General features: G+C 46.4%; 2 protein-coding genes across 2 annotated transcripts; both read right to left on the bottom strand.

Annotated features, from left to right (window-relative positions):
- Nucleotides 1-8,176: 8,176 nt before the first annotated feature.
- On the bottom strand, nt 8,177-17,396 carry SYNJ2BP (synaptojanin 2 binding protein). Its single transcript, XM_054161573.1, has 4 exons — nt 17,268-17,396; nt 13,362-13,498; nt 11,204-11,299; nt 8,177-9,757 (listed from the first exon to the last, which is right to left on the bottom strand). The coding sequence occupies exons 1-4, from the start codon at nt 17,329-17,331 to the stop codon at nt 9,614-9,616; spliced, it is 441 nt and encodes a 146-aa protein (XP_054017548.1). The 5' UTR covers nt 17,332-17,396; the 3' UTR covers nt 8,177-9,613.
- Nucleotides 17,397-19,318: 1,922 nt separating this feature from the next.
- Nucleotides 19,319-21,540, bottom strand: LOC104300365 (disintegrin and metalloproteinase domain-containing protein 21-like). Its single transcript, XM_009900638.2, has one exon. It carries the CDS (start codon nt 21,538-21,540, stop codon nt 19,378-19,380), a length of 2,163 nt encoding a protein of 720 aa, XP_009898940.2. The 3' UTR covers nt 19,319-19,377.
- Between the last annotated feature and the right edge of the window lie 3,790 nt (nt 21,541-25,330).

Genomic DNA, 25,330 nt, shown 5'->3' with positions numbered 1-25,330 from the left:
CACAGTATCACAGTATAACTAAGGTTGGAAGAGACCTCGAGGATCATCGAGTCCAACCTGTCTCCACAGACCTCATGACTAGACCATGGCACCAAGTGCCACATCCAGTCTCCTCCTGAGGGAACTGGGGTTGCTTAGTCTGGAGAAGAGGAGGCTCAGAGGAGACCTTATTGCTGTCTATGACTACCTGAAAGGAGGTTGTAGCCAGGTAGGGGTTGGTCTCTTCTCCCAGGCAACCAGCACCAGAACAAGAGGACACAGAAGTTTAGGTGAGGAGAAACTTCTTCACAGAGAGAGTTGTTGGCCATTGGAATGTGCTGCCCAGGGAGGAGGTGGAGTCACCATCACTGGAGGTGTTTAGGAAGAGACTGGATGGGGTGCTTAGTGCCATGGTTTAGTTGATTAGATAGTGTTGGGTGATAGGTTGGACTCGATGATCTCAAAGGCCTTTTCCAATCTGGTTAGTTCTATTCTATTCTATTCTATTCTAAGTCATGCTGAAGAATCTCTTCCTTACAGTGACCTTTCTGATGACGAAAAGAAATATGCTTTGTGCACAGACGGTTCCTGTCGTCCTGGTGGAAACAAGCAGAAATGGAAGTCTGCAGTGTGGAGTCCAACACACTGAGTTGCAGAGTTAAAAGATGGAGAAAGTGAATCCAACCAATTTGCAGAGATAAAAGCTGTCCAGCTAGCTCCCAACGTAGCTGAACGTGAGAGATGGCCAAAGCTTTATCTCTACACTGATTCATGGATGGTAGCAAACACTTTGTGGAGTTGGCTAAAGGACTGGAAGAAGAATGGTTGGCAGAGGAAAGGAAAGCCTATTTGGGCTGCTGATCTGTGGCAAGACATTGCTGCTCATATTGAGAGAATTCCAGTGAAGGTGAGACACACTGATGCTCGCGTTCCTAAGAGCAAAGCTAATGAGGAACGTCAATACAACCATCAGGCAGATTTATCTGCAAAAGTTTCTCAAGTAGATGCAAACTGTGATCTTGATCTTGACTGGACACACCAAGGTGAGCTCTTTCTAGCTCAGTGGGCTCATGATTAATCAGGACATCAAGGCAGAGATGCAACCTACCAGCAGGCTCATGACAAGTCCTCAGGGTTATCCAAACCCTTCTCCCTCTCCAAGCAATCTTTTATAATCAGGGCCTTTCACATAAAGCCCTCTCTATACTGTGGTGTTCAGCTTGAGCAACAGCACACATGTTCTGATGCTGGCATTTAAAATAGCACTCACAGAGGGCAGTAGCAAAGTGGTTTCCCTGAAGGAGCATTTAGACTGCACTTCTTTTGTTTGTTTTTAACCACAGAAGTCCGTGTGCTGCACCGTGCTTGGTTTTATTCCCCTGCTTCATACCACAGCTTCAGAACCACATCCAGCTGTCCAATGCTCTTACATCCTCCACACCACAAATTCAGCAGCCAAAATGGGAAATCCCAGAAGCTCAAGGGAAGATTAATTAAAGCTTGCCAAGCAGGGAGAACTTGACTGTGGAATAGGGAAGGCTTTTTCCTCCTCATCCTAGTGTGCCTAAATGCTCACACAGGAACATCTGAAGTCCTGTTTCAGCCTCTGAGCGAAATGCTGTGGAGCCCATAAAACACCCTGCTGCATAATTTCAGTACAGATACAAACACTCCCTTGTAACTACCATTAGAAGAAAGTTAACAGTTTGATCAGATACCTTGACAATACCTACACAACACTTCCTCGGTGCTTTATAGTTAACTGGCAAAACTGGTACTGCTGCTGGGGAGGTGGGGAAGGTAGTTTAAGAAAAAAGTCTCAAGACTGCAATTTCTTTGCAGAACTGTAATCTCCAAATGCCAGGCTGGCACACAAAAAGGGGGTTTGTGCCATTCCTGCTGCAATTTTGCCATGTGGCATGTGACAAACTCAGATGGGACTCAGAAGTCCCACAGTGCTGCAGGGATTTGGATGAAGAGGCTGAGCAGCTTGGTTTCTTCAAGGAAGCTCCCAGCAGTGGTAAACTGCTGTGCCATGCAGACCACATCTCTGGCCTTGCATCCTGCTGATATCCAGCCTGCTTCTGCAAGGCCTCTGCACCTTTTCTGACCTTACTTCCTACCTTATTTCTGCTTCCTATTCCTACGCGACCCCCACATGGCCAAGCCAAGGACACAGCCCTTCTACTCCATAGCCAAAGGTGTTATTTCTGCCATTAGAGTGCATGGCCAGCATGCCATTTTGTGCAGCAGCTGGTAACAGTCTGTGGAGGAGTGTAAACAGAGCTGCATAATCATAGAACTGTTAGGGTTGGAAGGGACCTCCAGGATCATCTAGTTCCAATCAATAAAGTCTTCTCTAAATTCACTGGAAACCCTTCTGAAGAGTATTATTTACACAAAGAAAGAAGGAGGGGAAAAATAATCCACACAGCCATGGTTCACCACTCACCTTTTGAAAATAAATGTCTAAACTCTATTTCTAAACCTTGTATTCTACTTACTATAGTTAGAAATAAGGAAATGGAAGAAGCCCTAAATGTTACAACTCTTTTATCTCCTTTCCTTGCATGTGCTATTGTTTCAGTGATCTAGAAGTTTAGTAAAACATTCTGAGGAGCAATGAATGCCAAAGACCTTTTGGGGTAACTGTGAACCCACCATTTCACGTGTCACATTTGGGCTCCCATGCAACCTTGCTGCTTAAGTGAGACAGCAAATATGTCACCAGTTAAGCAAGTAATTTCTTCCATGCATCCTCCATTTCCACCTGGGAATCTCTATCCTAACAACTTTTCACACCAGACTGCTAGGATCTCAGTCATTCTAGATTTAAAAAGCACTGTGAAGAACCCAAGCATTTTCCTGCACTACTGTTACAAACGTTGAATAACCACAGAACCATCCAGCTCCAACTACTTCCTATTTCACTGCTTGATGTCCTTCAGTTAATGTCAGCAATCTACCTTGAAAACTATCTAGGAACTCTAAATTTTAAGTGATTCAGGGAAACTGAGCTTCTAGTCTACTTGCATGAATGTTATTAGCATCCAGAGTAGCTCTAATGGTTCATCAAGTGCTTATTACTAATCAGACTAAAGCAGCTGAGGCAGGTGGCTGTGTCAAAGAGGAAAAACCAGCATGCCTTCAACCTTTCTCTGCTAGTTCTCCATTCCCTGAAAACACTGCATTTAAACCAGCCAAGCTCAGCTGTGTTCTCTGCCCTCCTCCCCACCCCAACCCAAGCAGTCCTAGTGAACCAGGTTCAGCTGTCATTTCATTTCAACCTCATTTCCTGTTCTTTAGGAGCACGCTTCCCTCACACACTCACTAGGAATAAGAACAAACAGGTTTTCTTCTGCCCTTCTCCTCTCATGCCCATTAAGTCTCTCCCACAGACTTGCAGACAACCCTGCTCTCATGCACAAGTACAGCTGTCTTTCTAAAACTCTGCTTGCCTTTGCTAAACTTTCTCTTTTTCTCCCTACTCCAGAAATACTCTGTCCCAGCAGAACAACACAGCATAAAGTGTGCTTCTGCTGCATGCTTCCAAGTCGGGGGTACATAGTCATCTGGCTGGTGACCCCTAAGATCTACCTATGCTGCCCACCCATCCCACAGCAGGAAACAGGGTACAGGTCCTAGTTGGACTGCCACAGCCTAACAGCTGGAAACATCTTTTCTCTCAGAATCACCACAATCAGGAACCTGGAAAGGTGAGACAGACACATTGTAAGGGCAAAAAGGGCACTTACGGAGCTAGGGGTTGGCATGCCATCAAGAGAGGTCTTCAGAGGCATCCACAAAACTGAAATCCAGCCCTTACTGCTGTAGAGACCTGGACTATCCTGCTTGAAACACTGATAACTCAGCAAGAGCTTCTGGTGTCCATATAACCACACACTGAAGTTCTTATGGCTTCTCTGGGTTCATTTCAGAGCTGATTAGAGTCCCCTACTGCTTCAGCTGCACAATCCCCACTACCTCAGAAGTGATCTGCTCTAACACATTACAAACAAGCCAGAATGAGGGCAGTCACAGAACTAAGTGGTAGCATCCATTTCCAAAGGGAACAGAAAAGGAGTAACACCAAGTCTGACAGCTAGTTCTGAGCAACCGAGGGGACCCAAATGCATCAACAAATATCAGCACCTGCTGACACAGAGAAAAAGCAGAATTTTTGTGACAGTTGCTTCTGTGTCACAGCAAAAGAAAAAAATGCAAGCCAGGCACAAACACTAGGCTGCTGAGTGGTGAACAGGAATAAGAGGGAAGAGAACCTTACCACAGGAAAACACAGCTAGAAGACTTGGACACAAACACAAGCGTGAAAGCATGGTGAATGATCTCCAATCATTCACATGCCACTTCAAATATTCAAATTACCCTGCACACTCAGTGCAGTTACTCTTCCTTACTAAGAGTGCCAACCTAGGAAGGTTGGTTTGGTGGGTTTTGGCAGCCAGGTAAGAGATATACAGCACACTCTATGCTGGAGTTTGCCTTTGATCACTTACAGCTGCAGCAACAAGGACAAAAGCTTTTAGATTTGACAAGGAAACCCATTTTGAGTCTGCACAACATTGCTCTTCATTTAAACCAGTGTATGTTCTCATTGTATGGGGATCCCCTTTCAAGGGAGCTTTGAAAGGCCTGGAGTACTCCCTCAGCTGCACATGGGGAGAAACAGAACAGAGCTCCAGAGAAGACACACAGGATAGTTGCAGCATGAGTCTGCTGAAAGCCAGTCATGAAGAAGAATCCTGAGGACAAGGGTATAGTTAAGGCCCTTCTTCAGACTTCTCCATGTAACCCTTCCCTTGGGTCCCCATCTGTGGTAGTACTTCACTAGTAACTGATCTGCTCTTTCCTTCCACCCAAGTAGAGGAAAGTGGCTTTCATAGGCAAAACCCACACCAGTAAGTTAGAAAAGAGGATGGGAGGAAGACTGGCTTCTAAAGTTCACCTGAGTGGCTTATTACCCTTGTATCAGCTCCTGCTGGTAAGTGAACAGATAACATTTCCTGACCACTCAGATGTAATCTGCTTAGTACCATGCAGCATGCTGATATCCATATGTTTAGGAAAATCAATGCTATGCACTATCAAAATACATCTGTTCAACAGACAAAGAATCCAATTATCAGGAGACAGCAACAGCTAATGAAAAATCATCATGGGGGAAGTTGCCCTTGTACCAAACTCTATTTGGTATTTGCACCAGAAAAGACACCAGAAGACAACACCAGTCCTGCTGAAAGTAGTGGGATGCAGACAAGTCAGAGAGAGAGTAATCTGGGCCTGTCAGCAAGCACAGGTGATGCTGTTGTTCAACAAAATGGAAAAGTCAGACACCTTGAAGCACAGCATGCAGGTCACGTCAGGTACGGACAAGGACTTACAAGCCAGAATAGACAAGTGCTCAACACTTGTTTCTAGCATCACACTATGACCAAAAGGACTTGGGCCTTTTGATCTACAAACTGGAATGAGGAGAATTCACCTCTCATGTGGCAATGGTATTTATTCTGTGGCTTACAGATTCCTTACAGCACTTCAGAAAGCAAACAAAGAAGGGCAGGCTGTATTATACCACTTCTAAGAGATGTGTGAAAGTTACTGAAGAAAAGCCAGCTCTTAGGAGTTGGCACAAACTTGCTTTGCACATCTGCACCTTCACCAAAAAAAAACCAACCCACATGTTCAGCTTTCACAGATAAAAAAATGATAAAGAAAACTCCTAGGACAGGGCACTGGCATGCTCAGTACTCAGACTGCACATAGCTGGGGTGTCTGCATTTCAGAGCAATAGTGAAACACTGGAAAGAGTGCACAAAGACACAGGAACTGCTCCAAGAAAGTGTCTTCCACTGAGAATCTTCAAGGGCTCAGTTGGCTTCTCTTCCTAAAAACAATGAGAGGTAAGCAATTACAATGTAGAAGACTTCTCATGGGGAGGGACTATCAGTTATTAGAGGCCTCTTTAATCTAGCACAGAAGAACCTAACAAACCAGTTGTTGGAACCTAAAGGTAATTCGAGAGCAAGGCACCTCTCCCTCCCACACACTCCTTTCTAGTTTAATTAAAAAGTGCCAGAAGCAGTGCATCTTCCTATCTTCAGATCAAGTCTGGCTGTCATGCCTAAGTTAAACACATATTATTAGCATATACAATTCAGGAGACTACAAGAAACCCAAACGCTTAGAATACACAGGAGTTCAAACCCAAACCAGATGCATTTGTCTTTAAACTGTGAATATGAAAACCCAGCCTTCAGCAGGTCAGTAAGTTCACATTAAGGTTGAGGGAACAGATGAGGATGGGAGAGAAACATGGACATTTGAGAGTGTCAACACCTTGAGTACTGTGTCCAGTTCTGGGCCCCTCAGTTTAAGAAGGACATTGAGACACTTGAACGTGTCCAGAGAAGGGCAACGAGGCTGGGGAGAGGCCTTGAGCACAAGCCCTACGAGGAGAGGCTGAGGGAGCTGGGGTTGCTTATCCTGGAGAAGAGGAGGCTCAGGGCAGACCTTATTGCTGTCTACAACTACCTGAAGGGAGGTTGTAGCCAGGTGGGGGTTGGTCTCTTCTCCCAGGCAACCAGCACCAGAACAAGAGGACACGGTCTGAAGCTGTGCTAGGGGAGGTTTAGGCTGGATGTTAGGAAGTAGTTTTTCACAGAAAGAGTGACTGGCCATTGGAATGTGCTGCCCAGGGAGGTGGTGGAGTCACTGTCCCTGGAGGTGTTCAAGAGGGGACTGGACGTGGCACTTGGTGCCATGGTTTAGTCATGAGGCCTGTGGTGACAGGTTGGACTTGATGATCTTTGAGGTCTCTTCCAACCTTGGTGATTCTGTGATTCTGAGTATTAATGGCAAATGAGTTCTTAAAAAAAAAACCCAAACAACAAACAAACAAACTTTAAAACTAGAGCTAGGATGGTTTTTATATTTGTCTTTGTGATTTCAGTTGTTTTTTTCCAAAACCCTGAGATTCAAGTTGTAACAAAAGCTAAAGCCTTCTCTCATCACTTACAAGCTGTCCTCACTAGGTTTTTAAAAAATTCACTTACTCTGCAACAACAGAAAATGTACGTGCAGCATTTAATATAAAGATGAAACTCAAGGGCACAGGAACCACATGGAAGAAAAAAAGCCTTGTAAAGCACATGAAGTTTCGATGAGACTGTCCAGCTGCTGAGAGGAAGTAACATGAGCCACAGCTCACAGGTGAGTTTGAGGCTGAGGTGTATTTTCCACAAGGATTTTGTCAATAAATGGGACAAGAGGTGGCTGGAGATTGAAAAAGGGATTGCTTGGTACTCCCCAGGCTCTGGTTTGAAGACAGCAGACACAGGAAGTTGCTCCTGAAGGTTAGACCGGATCGTTTAAATTCTGAGTGAAAGCTTCAGACTTCTAGAAAAGGCAGAACAATACCATGCTGTGGTATTATTCAGTAATTATGACAAGAACATTGCCTGCAACAGAAGGCAATCATGTCTGAACAATACCAAAATTCCAAAGCTAAAAGGTAAAAAAAACCCAAACAAAACCCCCCCAAACCCCTAAACAAACCAAACTGAAAACACATAAAAACCCCCCAAACCAAAAGGAAACAACCCCAAAGGCTTTGCCTTCTCTGCTTACTTCAGTGGGAAATGTGTAAAACTACCCAATCCCTTCCACAAACCCACTCTCTCCTCCCAGCCTGGTCCATATACTCCCTCTCACAGAAACTTGATTCAGGCAAGGCCTAACATGGGCTTTGCTCCAGACAGACCTTTTTGTTACCGTCTGCATCTTTATCCTGATGGCTGCAATGCAATGGCATCAACTTCTAATTATCTGTTTCAATGCACACCTGTCTTCTATGTGGACACCACAGCCAAACATTCAGAACAGGTCACAGACAAGCAATCTGGTGCATGCTGCACCAGCAAAGGTATGTCCCAACAGCAGCCCTTCTGCTATCAGGCATAACTGGTTTGCAGACCAAGGCATGCATTGGCCCAGGCCATCCAACACCAACGTATGTTCGCCAAATCCCAAGTCTACTCCCCAAGTCCCCTAAGAACAAGGAGCAAAATTCCTCCTGTTTCCTTTTCCCCTTACACTGGAGCAGTTCACTGGCCAAAGCAAGATTTCATGTGGTCTAAGTGCTGTGGAACTCCATGGTGATTTGGGAACCAGATAAAACAGCGTACCATTTGTATGTCCACCAGACAGCAAGAATACAGCCCTGAGCAAACACGGCGATTTCAAATACACGGGCAATGTTCTGCTAGAATAATACACAACAGAGGTAAGTAAAGCACTAAGACACCAATTTTCCTGTGATTAAAAACATATATGGCATGTGTGATTCATTTTTTTTGGCATCATACAGAGCAGAACACACGTTTGCTTTTCCTGTTACAAATACAACAGAAGACATTGATTTCTTGGAGATAAGAAAAACAGGTCTTACCCCACATCAGAGCTCACATCAGCTGGGGCATTTAAAACCATTCAAATCACAGTGAGGAAATGAGACCCTGCAGGTAAATTCAGCAACATGCTTTCCTGAGCAAGAGCCTCTCCCTTTTATTTTACTCACTGAGCTGGCTTACACCCACCAGTCCGTCTCCTGAACATCACATCAGTCTTCACAAACAATCAATCGCCAGGATGATCCCAGCCTGCTCTCAGCTTCTCCCTTTTAATCACCCCAAGATTTTCTGACTTCAGAAAACATGTCAGCTGCTATAGAAAACTTTATTCAGAGTAACCCCCCCATGCAAAAAATAACCCCCAAAGCAGAGGTTTAACCTGAGAGATACAGACTTCAACTCATTTGACAGGTGGAGGGACTATTGCTTCATTATTAATATAATGACTTTTCCATAGCTTCTGTGAGCCCAAATCTCTTGCCACTGCTTATCCTTGTGATTCACTTTTCTGCCTGCCTCCCTCCAGCATACTAGCATTTTGTGGAAAGCTTTCTCTTACAACTCTGACCCAGGGATGAGCAGTCACTCTGACAATCAAAGTCTTTTTCTAGCAGCAGCAGGCTACCTTCCACCTTTCCAGAACTGTTAAATGCATGTTACTGTTAAATCAGCAGCTATGCTGATGATTTTACCTGTGAAACAACAGAATCAATTTTATACATTCTTCTTAAGGCATTTATTTAGCAACAACCAACACAAATTCAACGGGAAAAAATAACATACCCTCTGCGCTGCTTCTTTACTCTGCATTGCTCACAGAGGGATCATTAATCTCCAGAAAAATTCAGTGGAAACAAGGCAAAGTCTCTAGTAAATGTCTTTGAATTTAAAAACACCTCAACCCCCACTCCCTTCAACCAAAAGCTGCATCTTAAAACATGGAATAACTGAATGTGCTTGAAAGTTCCTGGTGCAAAATAGAGGAGGGTGGAAAAACCTCCTCTACACGTGGACAAGCTCCCTTCCCCCTTTTCCTCTCTGCTTCAAAAATCCACCCTGCAACAAAATCAATAAACAGCAGCAGCAGCTTTATGATAGGCAATGATCCTTTCTGTCATCAGTCTGTGGTAAGATCGTTGATTCTCTATCGTTAAATTACATCACAGCTGTGTAAAATACGCAGTGATATCCAAAGTGTGAACTCTTCACATCCGCTGCCGATGCCTCAGCAAGATCCAGACCGCTGCTGCAGCAAGCGCCAGGCCTGGCACAAGAATGGCTGCCAGACGAAGCCCACCTGAGTCTCCATCATCGCCTCGATGACCCACAGGGCCGTTCTGTGTCTGCAACTACAAGGGGGGGAAAAAAAAGAGTACTTGTGTCAGAGCCCATCACAGGAGAGCCCCCAGTTCTGTGTCAGGACCAGGTGGTTCTGTAAAATGATCTCCCCAGGTCCCTGTACACTCCACACGTGGGAGGATTAGAACAGCTCTGGATGGACTGAGCTTTACTGCAGTGTAGCCAGTCATCACCAGGCACCCTCATGATTCTCTGCCACTTTGTAAACTAGGACTCCTAACACCTGGAGCAGGGACACACACACCCCCAGTCATCCCTTGAAGTACTCACCACACCATTTCCTGGTGTCTTTACCAGGTGAAGGGCATCACAAATTCTCTGGTTTCCTTACCTGCCCTCTACACTGGTCCAGAAGATTTCCTCTTTTACTAAGGAAGTAGAAAAGAGACCTCAATTCACCTCTCCCATTCAGCATGTTTCAGGGTGAGTATTTCCTTCATGAACTTCAATTCAAGCCAGGGGTGCTCAAATTACAACAGTGGATTAAAGATTCCTTTCTTTCTATACCCAAAATGGTGCCAGTACATTTAAACTACAGCAGCCCATGTTTCATAGAATCATAGAACCATTTTGGTTGGAAAAGACACTTAAGATTATTGAGTCCAAGCAACAACCCAACACTGCCAAGTCCATCACTAAACCCTGTCCCTCTGGACCATATCTACACATTTTTTAAACACCTCCAGAGACAGTGAATCAGCTACTTCCCTGGGCAGTCTGATCCAATGCTTGACAACACTTTCAGGGAAGAAATTTTTTCTAATATCCAATAGAAATATCCTATGATGCAATTTGAGGCCGTTTCTTCTTGTCTTACTGTTTGTTACTTGGAAGAAGAGACCTACCCCCACTTTACTACAACCTCCTTTCAGGAAATTGGGGAGAGTGAGAAGGTATACCCTCAGCCTCCTTGTATCCAGCCTAAACAACCCCAGTTCCCTCAGCCACTCCTCATAAGGCTTGCTCCTAGCTCCTTTACTAGCTTTCTTGCCCTTCTCTGGACACACTCCAGCACTTCAACCTCCTGCTTGCAATGCTGAGCTGCACGCACATCTCAACATACACACAAGTGATGTTCTCTGAAACATCAAAGGTGTTCTGTCTCCAGAAAAATGTTAGCCCTTGAAACAAAACTGAAGAACTTGAGATTCTGTCATCACAGACAAGCCTTTGCCTCTGAGAAAGGAGATCTATGAGAAAACACACCATACTCCAGCAACAGAAAGACTTGGGGACTTCAAATTCACCTCATCACTGACACTGCTACAAACAAGTAATGCATGGATGCTTACAGCTCTGGGCAACTAGAGAACTTCAAGCAACATCTTTACATGCATAGCTCACACTGAGTAGCTGGACACAGAATTGTTCAGCCTCAGGAAAGAGAGAGCTATGAATCACAGAATCCAGTGTAAAGTGAGCCAAACATAACGTACCCTGTGCTGAATTTTCAGAGACACGTCATGGCCTGCATTCCTGAACAGTTCCACAGCATCCTTGTGCCGCAAATCCTTCAACTCTTTGCCATTGACCTAGCAAAAAAGCAAAAGGACAACCAGTTGCTGAAGGGCAAAAAGCTATTTTGTTTTAAGATGCAGGCTAACACAGGAAGGAGATAAAAGTCTTCCTCTTTCACAAAAGTCTGCATTTGGAGAATTATACTACAGTTAGCAAGATCCATATTCATCCATTCATATTATAGATATATTTTTACATTTTCACATGAGAAACTCCCAGCAAAAGCACAGAGGTAATGAAGAAAGATACCTAAAAGCAAAACCAGAATATGAGAAGGCAGTTGTGTCAGTAGCAGCTTCTTATGCTATTGCTTCACTGGAAACAAAGCAAAGGCGTAATTCTGACTGCTAATGAAAATAAAAGAGCAGCTACAGCAAAATGATTATTATGAGTCTCTTTCCCACACTGTTCCCTCTACTGGTTTGCTTTTGAAATCTTTTGTCTGAAAGGCTGTTGTAAACATGTACTTAAAAGCTTCTTGATGCAGCAAAACAAAACAAGAAGGACATGCATGTATATTGACATCCACTCGAAAGTGTCAGGATTTTTGCTCATGTAAATTAGTATCTCAGGGCAGAAGGTTTTAGAACCCATTTGACTTCATTCACTATCTGATGATACTCATTCCCATTTTTCTTTTATGTCCCTGTAGCACTTTGGGCTGGGTGCCCCCCTGCTGTGGCCACATAAGACACGCCCCCAGAGTCCTGAGGACAGTCGGTGGACACAGGAAGCTGCGTATTTCATCCCATAATGTCCTGCTCCCTATAAATCTACCTGCAAAGTCCTACACTTCCTCTTTCTTCCCTCACTGCTACCAGGGGTGATGCTCCCTATCTGGTAACGGAGGGGGAGTCATCTTGAGGCCTCTTGGGGCCTGGCCAGGCCTAATGCCAGGAGGAGAAAGGGAAAGGGCAATCTCAGATCTGGCTAGCTGAGATTAGCCTAACAGTGGAGGGGGGGCGAAGAAAGAGCTCTGGGGGTTTTGGGTGTAACCTCAGGTGGGAAAAAGGGAATACTGGGAGGCTTCTGGGTATGCTTTGGGATCTCTTTTGTCACTGTGCTTGTGGTTCTCTGTAAAACATTCGCTGCTTTTCCATTTAAACTTTCCACCACTTCCGCAATCCATTTGTCTGAGTCTCTTTTTGTCTGCCCTGGTGGGAAGCAAGGAAAGATCAGCCCTTCAACCCACCACAGTCCTCATTACCCCTAACTGTATCCCCTGAGAAGACATGCAGTGCCCCCCTTCTCTTGATATTTAGACTCCCCAAATACAAGCATGTAAATATTAAACTGTCAAGAAAAGGCAGGATAATATTCTGCATTTAACTTAGTATCATTTTCTGGATCAGTAATAGGCTCTGACTAGTGCAAGGCTCTCTACAGAAGCCATAAACATTGCATGTGGAACATTGTAAGCAAGTATAAAATCAAATTTAGGAGTATTTAAAAGATCACTTATCACACTAGGAGAGGCTACCTCTTCTTCATCACTTTGTAAAGTATATTGTCTTGTACGATTGCCAGCTGTCTGAAGAACCAGCAGGACTAAACTTCAGGCACTTTGAAATGTTTTTCTAAAAGAAGCAGTCTGTATTAGTCCTGGTAAGCTGAAATGAAGAGTTTTAAGGTCTAGAAGTTGTACAGCCTAAGAATCCCCTGAGCAAAAGCAGCAGTAATCACGAAGTAGCAGCCCAAAAAACATTGAAATTTAGAGGTGGGAGATCTTTATTTACATGTGTGCAAGTGACAACTCATAATGAGCAAGAGGTCTGATGGATCCTAAAACCTTAGGGAGGCAAGACACAGAAGAAATATAAATGCAGCACAAAAAGAGTGCTTCTGAGACAAATCAAGAAGGCAGAGGAGATGGGCCTGTATCTACAGGCACTCATCTACCTAGTGCTCAAATCTCTCCCTAGGACACCAGGACAGCTCCCCCATGGAGTTTGTTCAGCATCATCTACTTGCATTCATTACATCCTCTGTGGACTGGAGTGGCAAATCTGCACCTCGTATCACATCACTGATCACAGCATTTCAAGAACACACAGGGCGACAGAAGAAAGGGCTTACCGCTAAAATTTTATCTCCTTCTCGTAACCGGCCATCAAGGTAAGCGGGCCCGTCCTTTTTGATCCGGCTGACATAGATGCTGCTGTCATTGGGAACGTACTGCTGATCTGTCCCACCAACAATGTTGAAGCCCAGCCCTTAGGGAAGCCAGAGAGAAAGCTGATGAGAAAATACCCAAAGCTTCAGACAATCTTGCTGTTGTTGGGAACTCTACACCTGCCCTGTCGTCCTGTCTTCTCCACCACGCTAAAACTCACAGCGCACAAACCTGCATCATTTTTTCCCAATCATCACTAGAAAACATATTCTCATCAAACTTGTCTTGAAAGCAGAGAGACCCTGAATGCCTGAGGGTGAAGATGCCTCATTCCTTAAAGTATCCATGAGCTGTTTTCAGGTGGGTGTTGGGGAGCAGAGGGACAAGTCGTTATTTTTGGAATGCTGATTCAGCCCTCGGCAGGAATACGCCTCTTCAGCACAGCATGAAAGGAAAGGAAAGCTTTATGCGTTTCACAGGAGGCTATAGTAAATCATTACCTTTGAGCAACATGAAATCATGCCTGACAAGCATTTCATGAGCTGGGAAACAGAGTGAGGAAAGGCAAAGAGCATTAGATCCTGCCTACAGATGAGGAAAGAGGCAAGTGGAAGTGTGTGACCAGCACGAGAGCACCTAGAGCTCAGAGGGCTCCTCTTTCACATCTCAGGAGCTGGAACTGGCATCCCTAACCTCCCAGAATGAGTTTAGATGCAGCTACTTCAAATGGTATATAATTGCTTCAAGAATTTAAAACATGAAAGGATATAGAGACAAAGTTCAGAGATTCAAAGCTAAATGCAAAGGAATACACATACATTAAAGAGAACTGGTGTCCACATTTTTGTTATGTTTCATAGTGTTCTTTAAAGTAAGCCTCAACTACAGTTCTCTAGCTGGAACCACCTGCTGGACTGAAGTGCAATTAAAGACTAAGGCTTCCTTTTTCACTGAAATCCAGAAGAACAAACTGCATTTCAAATCTGGAAAACCACAGGTTGCAACAGCACTTTCCCCATTGCACAGGCAGCTATAGTTTCTCTGTAAACAGTAAGTGACAAGGGATGGGAGAGATTCCCTAAGAAAAGGTTTGCAATGGCAAAAAAAAAAAAGTCAATGGGAAAAAAAATAAAATCCAAATATAAAATCAAAGTAAATAGCTCTGGTGAGACCCCACCTGGAGTACTGCATCCAGTTCTGGAGCCCCTATTACAAGAGGGAGATGGACGTGCTGGAGCGTGTCCAGAGAAGGGCCACGAGGATGAGCAGAGGGCTGGAGCACCTCTCCTGTGAGGACAGACTGAAAGCATTGGGGCTGTTCAGTCTGGAGAAGAGAAGGCTCCCAGGTGACCTCATTGTGGCCTTCCAGTATCTGAAGGGGGCCTACAAGAAGGCTGGGGAGGGACTTCTCTGGATATCAGGTAGTGATAGGACTAGGGGGAATGGAATGAAGCTGGAAGTGGGGAGATTCAGGCTGGATGTGAGGAGGAAGTTCTTCACCATCAGAGTGGTGAAGCCCTGGAATGGGTTGTCCAGGGAGGTGGTTGGGGTGCCATCCCTGGAGGTGTTTAAGACCAGGCTGGATGAGGCTCTGGCCAGCCTGATCTAGTGTGGGGTGTCCCTGCCCATGGCAGGGGGGTTGGAACTAGATGATCCTTGTGGTCCCTTCCAACCCTGACTGATACTATGATACGATGAAAAAAAACCCAAACAAAACAAAATCAACCAAAACCAAACCCAACAACAACCTTTTTTTCCTTCTGATATAAACCAGTCATCCAAAACCTGCTGTCAAGAACAGCTGAAGGCAAATTCTCCCAACATTCAGCCAGGCTGACTAGATTTATTTTCCCTTTCTTTCTCACTTTCTCTCAAAGCTGTGACTAGAAACTTTGAGAGAGTTGCAAATGAAAGTAAAACCACCTTGTGCCTGCTGGGAAGCAGCACTTTACATCAGACATAGATCAAAGGATGTACAAGATGAGTCATGTTATTTTAAGTATACATCCACAGCTGGGAAGTAAAGAAATATTAACAGCAACCTTGCCCCACCTTGTTTTTTTTCCTCCCCTTCCTGGCAGCTTCAGATAAATGAGGAAGAAAATGGAAGCAGCAGCAGCTTGAAGAAACACTGACATTCTAGCCAGAGTAATATCTGTTCCAAGAAGGAAGAGTTGTGCACAGTGTAACACCTTCTGATGGAAATTAAAAATTACCACACACCCCCCCCAAAAAAAAAATCTACAAACCTGAAGCCCTAAGCCTGGGAACAGGGGGAATCAATACCGCCGAAAGTGCAAGGTTTAATCAACACTTATTAAAAAGCCAGAAAGAAGCAATCAGAGTTTCAAAATACATGGAATCTCCCTCACATATATAAAACACCTCAAAAAAAAAAAAGAAAGAAGTATACATTTTGCAACTTTCCACCTATGATTGGAAAAACTAAAGTCACAGCTTTCATAAACAGAGGCAACAGGAGATGAGAGCAGATCTTCATGACACAAAGGCAGCAGGTTCATGCTTGACCAAGTTAAGTATTCTCAGGGCTTTACATTGCGCCTTTCCTTTCCAGAACTTACACTTCCACTCTGTAAGTTTCCTTTCCAGAACTTCAACTTCCACTGGCTAAAAATATCTCCCCTCCACCATTTCTTGAGCTCCCTCTTTCCAGTTCATGCAGCCATAGAAGGAGACACAGCACAACCAATAGAAAAGCAGTAAAGGGAAGAAGAGAACACATGGCACAAAATCCCAGGTCTGCACACTACCAGAAGTGGAACGGCAGAGCTTTCAACTCAGGTTCTGGGCTAAACTTCTGACCTTCCCTGTATGCCTTATTTACTCCCCTGAAACTGAAAAAGTTCCTCAAAAAGGCATTAAGATAATCATGATTCGCAGGATTAAGAGAGATTAAATAATACTGGAAACTGAACTTATTAAGTTAGCTAGTTCTCCATAAAACCAGATTTTTCTGCCCAATTTCAGCCTAGTACTTGAGAAAGAAATTTGAAAGAGACATACACACGTTACTTGGCCACTGTAAATAGGTTCACCTCCTCAGCAGACTTTTGCCAGAGATGCTTAGCACCAGACCTGCTTTAAAAAGTTGCAGACAAAATTCCAGATAGAGAGGTCACTTCTTGAACTGCATCATAATGCCTGTAATAATACGAGGGCAGACAGGTGTCTGCAGGCTTCCATGAGAGCACAGGCTGCTGCGGTGGAGAAAGCAAAGCCAAAAATGTGCCCTGTTCCCTCTCACTTCCAGTCTGCACTCCTCTCACTTACCACCCCGACTCCCCCTCTTAATGCTGCGTCGAACAATTAATGCAAAGCTGACACTACCAGGTAGTATCACGACCTGTGTACACTGCCCCTGACGCTCTTCAAAACACCCCTGGATTTGGGGTATCCAACACGGGTGAGCGCAAAGCACCTGCAGCGGGTGCTGCGCTGGAGATGGCAGCTCGCGGGGAAAGCAGATGCGTGTTGTTCCACCCGAGACAGCAGTGCAGCCGCTGCTCCCACCAAGCCAAATCCTGGCCCCGACAGCTCTCCCCGCTGCCTCGGTCACGGGCTCTCCCCACAGCAGCGTATCCGCCAGGGGCACGCCGCGGCAGGAGAGGCCGCTGGGGCCAGGAGCCTCCGGGCTGCCGCTCCAGCGCCTGGGATGGAGCACTGTGCTCGTCGTCGTCTTCACGTAGGGGCCCTCCTGCCGCCACGACAGAGTCCGCTAACGTGTCCCCCCAGCAGCCCGCACCACCGCCCGCACCGGTCTCGCTCCGGCCTTCCCGCAGGCCTCGGCGCGGCTGCCCCGTCCCGGGAGGCGCCGAGGGCCCGGCGAGGAGCGGCCGCCTCCGCCGTACCTGAAGGTCTGCGGGTGAGGCGGATGAGCTCCTCCGAAAAGCCGCCCGCCACGCTGCCGTTCATGCTGCGGCCTGAAGGTGAAGTCAGCTCCCGGGGCAGCCTCTTTCGTTTCTTCGGCCGCCGCCGGAGGGCCGCGCCGCTCCGCGGAGCGCTGGGAGTTGTAGTTCGAGGCCGGCTGCGTCGCCCGGGTACAGGGCTGCTCCGCCAGCCAGCGTCCCCAGCTCGCTGCGGGCACCCGGCCCTCGGGGCGGCGAGCGAGGCCGCGGGCCCAGGGAGGAGCGCCGGGGTCCAGCACCGGCGGGGCCCAGTCCTCAGCCGCCCACTGCGGCTGTACCGTCGGAAGCGGTGTCAGTACGCGTCCGGACAGCTGTACATCCTTCGGGCTGCGGGACGGGGCTTCTCCCTCCTGTCCCCGAATGCCCTCTGACGGGCTCTCACCGCAGCGGCGGCAGCCCTCCCTGGCTGTACAACACCGCGTCCTCCTGCCCACAAGCACCTGCTCCTACACAGCATCTTTGGCAGGCCCCGCTTAAGGGCCCGTCTGCTTTACACAAAGAGCCGCGAAGCGCTGCACATCAGATTCCTTTTATTTTACATCCAACCACAACGTAACCAGACCTTTTTGGAGGCAGAAGTTGTTTTTTTTAACAGTGTACACAGAAAAACGGGTATTCTAAAAACATTAATGTCACACTTGGGAGGCAGCAAGAGTTTAGCATCAGCATTTGCAGTCACCAACATCTTTTCGTCCAAATATTGCAAGCATTGGGGTACTTACCCTGCCTTTATAGTATGTTTGCTAAAAATGGAGCATTTGCTTTCCAAATACAAGTAATTCCCTTGGTAGTAGACAGGTGCATTATATAGCCCTTAATTCAGAAACACCTGTCCTTTAAAGTTTTCACTGTAAATCTGGACTCCAGCCTTCTGTTTATGCTCATCTGGCTGGAAGATCTAGTCATAGCTATAATAATAATAATAATAAAAAGACTTATTGAATGGTATTTCCATATCCCTCCTATTTTTCTCATAAGCTAGATGCATTTTATGATCTTGGGTTAAAAAAAAAAAAAAGTAAAAGTACAATGTTTCTGTGTGGCACTGAGTCAAGCTGCAAGGACAATAGCTTAAGAAGCAATCACAAACAAAGGGCCACCCTATGAGACAATTAGCTAAAGCATCTATCAAATATTGCAGAAATTCGAGGTGGGAACAACTACACTTGCAGAATAGTTCCAAGTGTTTTAGAAATCCAGGTAACTTGTGCAGCCTCACCCACAGCTCCTCTTAGTGACAATAAAATACATAGCACTTCTCAGAAGAACTCAGCCATCGAGGCACTGGAAAGTTTCCAGGAAATAAAGACCATTTGTCCTTGTGAAATGTCTGGTTTGGTGTTGCTGCACTCTCGATGTGCATCTGTTGGTTCAGAAATACAGCACCTACCGGCATGATCTGGGTAACACTTCACTGTCTCACAAAATGAAGACTCTGTTCCCTCTGGTGTACCTCCACCCTAACGGGCTACTCCCTGGAAACAGTTTGGAAGGGCTCACACTACAGACACCCTGCAATACCTGTTTCTTGCCTGCTTGTGTTGTCACAGATGTGAATTAAATGGAGCAATTTTTTGTCTGTGGTTATTAATGAAGGACAGCAGCAAGATGTTCACAACTGTGTCTCTCCCTGAAGAAAACATTGGATGGAAGAAAATGTAGCAAAATGGAGCAAATAACTTACACCTTTCTTAAGAATCATAGAATCATTTGTAAATTGTTAATATGATGCATAAAAGCTATCCCTATAGCTTACCTACCTACGTCAGTTTAAGAGCTCAAGGTGCAAAGAACAGCATGCCTTACTGCCTGCATTTATTAATTCAACATAAACAAGGTAACATTTACTCTGCATTTAATGATACCACATGAGATTAGAACTATTGAGAATGTCTTGAATTAGTCTGATGAATTTTCACTTGGCTTTGCTCAAGAGAGCTTTCCCCAGGAGCACCCAACTGCTTGTTGGTCTTTGGGAAGTGCTTTGTGGTGGATTTTCATGCACCAGCAGTTCTCCTTTTGGAACTGCTGGTGCTTCCAGTATTTGAAACAACTACCTTAGGTGAATTTGGACCTTTTTTTTCCTAAGCCATCCCACTATTTCTTGTTTGTAACATATGATAAGGGTCACACAAAGGATAAATGGGGAAAAAAAAATAAGTAGTATTTTTTGTGTATGAAAACTATCCCTGGCTGGAGGAGGTCCACTGTCAATGCTACCTCCAAATCCTTCCTGTTCACAATATGGAGGATCCCATCCATACCAGCAGTGACAGTTCTTACGATTGTTACACACTCCCCTGCCATGACACTTTGTCACATCACAGTCATAGTTCAGCAGGGATACACTGGTACACGTCCTGTTGATACAAAGCATATCCCTACCACACGGTGTGCCATCTTCCACAGCTCCCATGTCAGCTATCGGCATCCCTACATGATAGTCAAAACCCCAACACTTTTTATCTCCAAGAGGGGTTTGGACTAGCGTTAGGTGGTTCTGCAAGACAGGTAACTCGTGTATGTTTTCACACTGGATCCTGCCACATAAGATATTCTCAACGCTGCATTTTGTAAAATGGACGTTGTTATGAATACCACAATTCCCAAAACGGTCACCTCGAGAATTCACTGCTTTGAAGCAGTCTAAAGGAGCAGGCCTGGCTTGTTTGCCGAAGAGATGTTGGCACTGCTTCCTGTGGGAAGAACATTTTCCTCGATAGCAGTAAGAACCACCTTTGCAAGGGGTTCCATCTTGTACATATACATCTGGCAGGCACTGAGGGGAAGTCCCATCGCAATACTCCGGCAGGTCACAGTCACCAGCACTAGCTCTGCAGAGCGTTCCTGCTGGAAGGACATGACAGCTCTTACAGCATTTTCCAGAAGCACAGACTGAACCTTCAGTAAACATACAGTTTGGCTGACAACAGGGATCCCTTCTGCAGTCTGACTCTGAACCACAGTCACATTGCTCTCCACTTTCTACTATCTTATTCCCACAGTATTCACGCTTCAAGGCATAGTAAGTGCCGGGCGCTGGTGGCTGACGAATGCAGTTGGAATCGTGTGCAAGCTGGTTAAAGTAGTCTTTGTAACTGCAGTCACTGAATGCATCCGTGTCGGCACTGCTTTCATACATAATGCATTTCTCTCGTCTGCATTTACAGTTCTTTGTGTCATGGTGCATCCCAAGAACGTGGCCCAGCTCGTGAGCAAAGGTGTTAACAAGCGAGGACAATTTCCTGTCAGTGAAGGAGGAAATTGCTGATGACCACTGATTATCACATATGGACCCTACATAAGCCAGTCCCAGGTTCTTTCCAAACTTCTGAAAGGCGAATAAGTGAGCGGTATCGTGGGGCATTCGCGGCGACAGGTCTGACTTTCGCCACTTGTTAAAGTCATGAAGCGTCTTCGGGGCAGAGTCAGTAATGTTTATAAGGTTGGTTTTGGTCCAGATCTCCAATCCCACAAGAAACAGCTGAACGGAAAGCTGTTTATACAGCGAGTCCCCAGCGTTGAGGATTTCTATGACTTGCCTCAAGACTTCAGATTCCTTCCTGCCTGACTTCACAAACCGCACGTTGTCCACGACCACTGCGATCTTCACGTACCTGATGTGTGTCCACCAGTCCTCCAGCGCCTCCTCCTCCTCCTCCACCTCGGGGGCCTTGAACCCGGGCGGCGAAGCCTTTTGGTGCTGCATCTCCACCAAGCTGAGCCTGCAGGCGGGACTGGCGGGGTTGCAGGCCGCCTCCATGCGGTGCAGGAAGTGCCGGTAGAACGGATCATCGGGGATGGGCTCGATCTCGTAGGTGCCACCCTCCACCCAGAGGACGCCGTGGAGGCCCGGGCCGCAGGTGCTGAGGGCCACTAGGGAGCCGGGGCTTCCCCACACCTCGCCCTGGTAGAAGCAGTTGTCCTGCACGAAGGGGTGCTCCTCCCAGCGGGCCCCGTCCTGCCCGTAGGTGACTAAGGTGATGGGGCGGGAGACCAGGCCCCGCCTGGGCCGCAGGCTCAGCACCCGCGGCTGCCCCGCCAGCTCCAGCCAGTAGGAGACGGCCGGGGCGCCGGTAGCGGTCCGGGGTCTCAGCTGCCGCGGCATCGTCACCCATGTGGCAGTGACACGCAGCCCTCCTGGTGACGGGTTCCTGAGGGCAGCAGGGCACCCCGCCAGGCCCAGCAGCACCAGCAGCCCCAGCAGTGCCTCCATAGCAACCCCACGCCCCGGGTTGTGAGGGCATGGAGTCCGGAAGGACCCTGCCCCGGCTAACCACCCCCAGGCCTCCAACTGCCGCTGCCTGCAGAGGGCCGCAGCTGGGGAGGAGCCGCAGCAGCGCTCCACAGGAGCACCGGCCCCCTTCGCCTTCCCCTGTGGAAACGGCACCCTGCTGCCTGGGGACACACCTCAGAGGGCCGCGAAGGTGCTTTGAGCCGTCCATCCTCTGCTCTTTGAGCATGTAGAGAGGCTCCTGTAGGGAGGAATAAATACATTACCCTACCATAAGCACATTCCCAGTTTTTTATATTCTTAATTTTCAAATTAATGGGTGTTTTGCCTTTGGAGCAGACGCAGCAAGGAGGGGCCCCAGCTCAGCTTCACACTCCGTATCATGGACATTTGTGTTCAGCAAAGGGATCATTTGGTTAGACTGTGAGGGGGAAAATCTGTTTTAATAGCTCAAAGGCTGGCTTTTGCTTTGCTCACTTGTTTTATTAAAGGGTGATCTGTGAGTAGAGATCAGGAACTGACTATTTCAGTTCAGAATCACAGAATAACTTCGGCTGGAAGAAACCTTCCAGATCATCTAGTCCAACTTTCAACCCAGCACTGAAAGGTCACCACTAAACCATGTCCCCAAGTACCAGGTCCACACCCCATTTAAATGCCTACAGTGGTGGTGACTCAAGAACTGCCCTGGGCAGCCTATTCCAGTGTTTGATAACCCTTTCCATGAAAAAATATTTCCTAATATCCAGCCTAAACATCCTCTGGCACAGCTTGCATCCATTTCCTCTAGTCATGTCATTTGCTACCAGGCAGAAGTGGCTGTCCCCTTCCTTGTTCCAATCCCTCCCTCAGCCTCCTTTTTATGCAGGCTGAACAACCCCAGCTCCATAAGGACTTCTGCTCTAGGAAATATTTGGAAAAGCTGAAGATCTGAAATGAAAAAGAAGTACAGAAACACCAGTCTCCTAGGTGGTTACTAGGACACAGCCACACTCTTTGGTGCCCTTCCTTCACATGTGCCTTACTATAGCTACTACAGCTATACACACACCACACTCTCCCAAACAAAAAGGTAGAACCAAACAGGGATTCACTTCCAACATGTTCACCAATAAAAAGGCAAAGAGCACAAAGTATAAAAGCATAAAGCCTATCCACACCACAGCTGCTACATACCTGCAGCAAAGTGCCTTAACTACAGACCTCACTGATGAAACAGATGTTTTGTCCCACCATGGCCTTTCTAAAGGATTGTGCTTGCAGAGCACAGGGAAGAGAGAGCCTACATCTACCACTGTGGTGGTTTGAAAGGAAAGGCTCTGCTTTCCCTCCCCCACTGAGAAAGAAACCACGGCTAAACCCAGTCGGAGAAATGAGATTATATTTTACAAGGAAACAGATTATATGTAACACAACAAATACAGGTATTTTACAATATATACAGGAATGTACAGCAAATGAACTCAACCAGAAACCAGACCCCCCACAGAGGGGGCTTCCCCCTGTGCCCCCTTCAACCCCCTACCTCCCTTCTCCCCTAAAAGAGGTAGAAGAAGAGACGAGGACGGTTAACAGGGGAGGAAAGGAAGAAAGGCCTTGCACAGGAGTTAGTATCTTATCTTAGTTGGCCAGAATCCCAGAAGCAGATCCAGCCGAGAGGGACAGCGAAGGAAGGAAGACTGAGAGAAAGTTCCCAACTCCCCTGGGTCCAATCTCTCCTCCCACAATCCTACCAATGAAATTCGTTTAGAAAACCAAAATATTTTACAAACATTTAGCCAGTGTGCCCCTTTCTTAAAGGCACAGCGTCAAACGGCCACAATCCACCCCTTCTAAACAATTTCATTGGTCGTTCGCACTGTCCATCCAATTGGAAACAATATTTACAGTTCGTGAGCAAAGTTCATAGTCCGTTCCGGCTACACTCAGATGTAGATGATTCAGAAGTCCAAACAAGTCAGGAAATAAGAAAATGGAAACCAGCTTGTCTCTCTGCAGACGAAGTGAAGAAAAAGCAAACAGCCACACAGGGACTCTCAGTTGACTCAGGGCTCTCAGGGCTCTCAGGGTTCGTGCACTGTAGATTCCTCAGGGATTCTTCCTTTGGGCGCGTTGTAGCTGTACAACAGTCTGAAATTAAGCTCTTTCAGCTAAAGTTAAATTTCTTTGTGGAATACACTGAATTTGACCATTCTCCTGCATTACCCAATAAGTGTGACCCGGACCTTCTGCTGAAACCACCCCTCGGACAGGTTTAGCCTCTCCTGAGGGCGAAAATACCCAAACAGTTTTACCTAACAGATTCTTTTCTCTAACAACAGGAACTCTATCACCTTCTACTCTCCGTAGCAAATCTGAATGTGCCGGTCCAGCTCGGTTCACTGAACCTCTACTATTCACCAGCCAGGTTGCTTGTGCTAAATGTTTCTCCCAGTTTTTCAAAGATCCACCTCCCATGGCTTTGAGAGTGGTCTTCAACAAACCGTTGTAGCGTTCAATCTTCCCTGCAGCCGGTGCATAGTAAGGAATATGGAAAATCCACTCAATACCGTGCTCTTTTGCCCAGCTCTTTACAAGGTTGTTCTTGAAATGAGTTCCGTTGTCTGACTCAATCCTCTCTGGAGTTCCGTGTCTCCACAGGATCTGTCTCTCCAGACCGAGAATGGTGTTGCGTGCAGTTGCATGTGGGACTGCGTAAGTTTCCAGCCATCCAGTGTTCGCCTCTACCATAGTAAGCACGTACTGCTTACCAGAACGAGAACGTGGTAGAGTGATGTAGTCAATCTGCCAAGCTTCACCATACCTGTATTTGGACCATCTGTCACCATACCACAAGGGCTTAATTCTCTTTGCCTGCTTAATAGCAGCACAAATGTCACAGTCATGGATGACTTGTGTGATAGCATCCATGGAAATGTCTATGGATCTGTCACGAGCCCATTGGTATGTTGCATCTCTGCCTTGATGTCCTGACGAATCGTGAGCCCACCGAGCTAAGAATATCTCACCTCGGTGTTTCCAGTCAAGATCAAGTTCAGAGTCCTTATCTACTTGAGAAACTCTTGCAGCTAAATCTGCCTGATGGTTGTGCTGCTGTTCCTCAGTAGCTTTGCTCTTAGGAATGTGAGCATCAATGTGTCTCACTTTCACTGGAATTCTCTCGATTCGATCAGCAATGTCTTGCCACAGGTCGGCTGCCCAGATGGGTTTTCCTTTCCTCTGCCAGCCATTCTTCTTCCAGTTCTTTAGCCAACCCCATAGAGCATTGGCTACCATCCATGAGTCGGTGTAGAGATAAAGCTTTGGCCATCTCTCACGTTCAGCCACGTCGAGAGCTAGCTGGACAGCTTTTACCTCTGCAAACTGACTGGATTCTCCTTCTCCATCCTTCGCCTCTGCAACTCGGCGTGTTGGACTCCACACGGCAGACTTCCACCTTCGCTTGTTCCCGACGAGACGACAGGAACCGTCTGTGAACAAAGCATATTTCTTTTCATCATCAGAAAGGTCATTGTAAGGAGGAGCTTCCTCAGCACGAGTTACTCTCTTCTCTGGAGGTTTAGCACAGTTGGTATCTTCAGGCCAACTTGAGATCACCTCCACCAGACCAGGTCTTTCAAGATTTCCCATTCGAGCTCTCTGTGTTATCAGAGCCATCCACTTGGACCAGGTGGAATCTGTAGCATGATGTGGTGTGGAACCCTTGCCTTTGAACATCCAATTCAAAACTGGCAATCTGGGAGCTAGGAGAAGCTGTGATTCAGTTCCAATC

This window comes from Dryobates pubescens, chromosome 5 (assembly GCF_014839835.1).
Source record: "Dryobates pubescens isolate bDryPub1 chromosome 5, bDryPub1.pri, whole genome shotgun sequence".
Classification (NCBI taxonomy): Eukaryota; Metazoa; Chordata; class Aves; order Piciformes; family Picidae; genus Dryobates; species Dryobates pubescens.
The sequence above is the reverse complement of the archived record's forward strand: the minus strand, read 5'-3'. Positions and strand labels throughout refer to the sequence as shown.

Bases quoted from the DNA above. Each gene is read 5' to 3' on its own strand.
- SYNJ2BP (XM_054161573.1), bottom strand. From the start codon at position 17,331: ATGAACGGCAGCGTGGCGGGCGGCTTTTCGGAGGAGCTCATCCGCCTC. The intron at 13,499-17,267 runs GTACGGCGGAGG...GGCTTCCCTAAG, and splicing joins CCTCACCCGCAGACCTTCAG to GGCTGGGCTTCAACATTGTT. The intron at 9,758-11,203 runs GTACGTTATGTT...CCCCCCTTGTAG, and splicing joins CTCTGAAAATTCAGCACAGG to TTGCAGACACAGAACGGCCC.
- LOC104300365 (XM_009900638.2), bottom strand. From the start codon at position 21,540: ATGGAGGCACTGCTGGGGCTGCTGGTGCTGCTGGGCCTGGCGGGGTGC.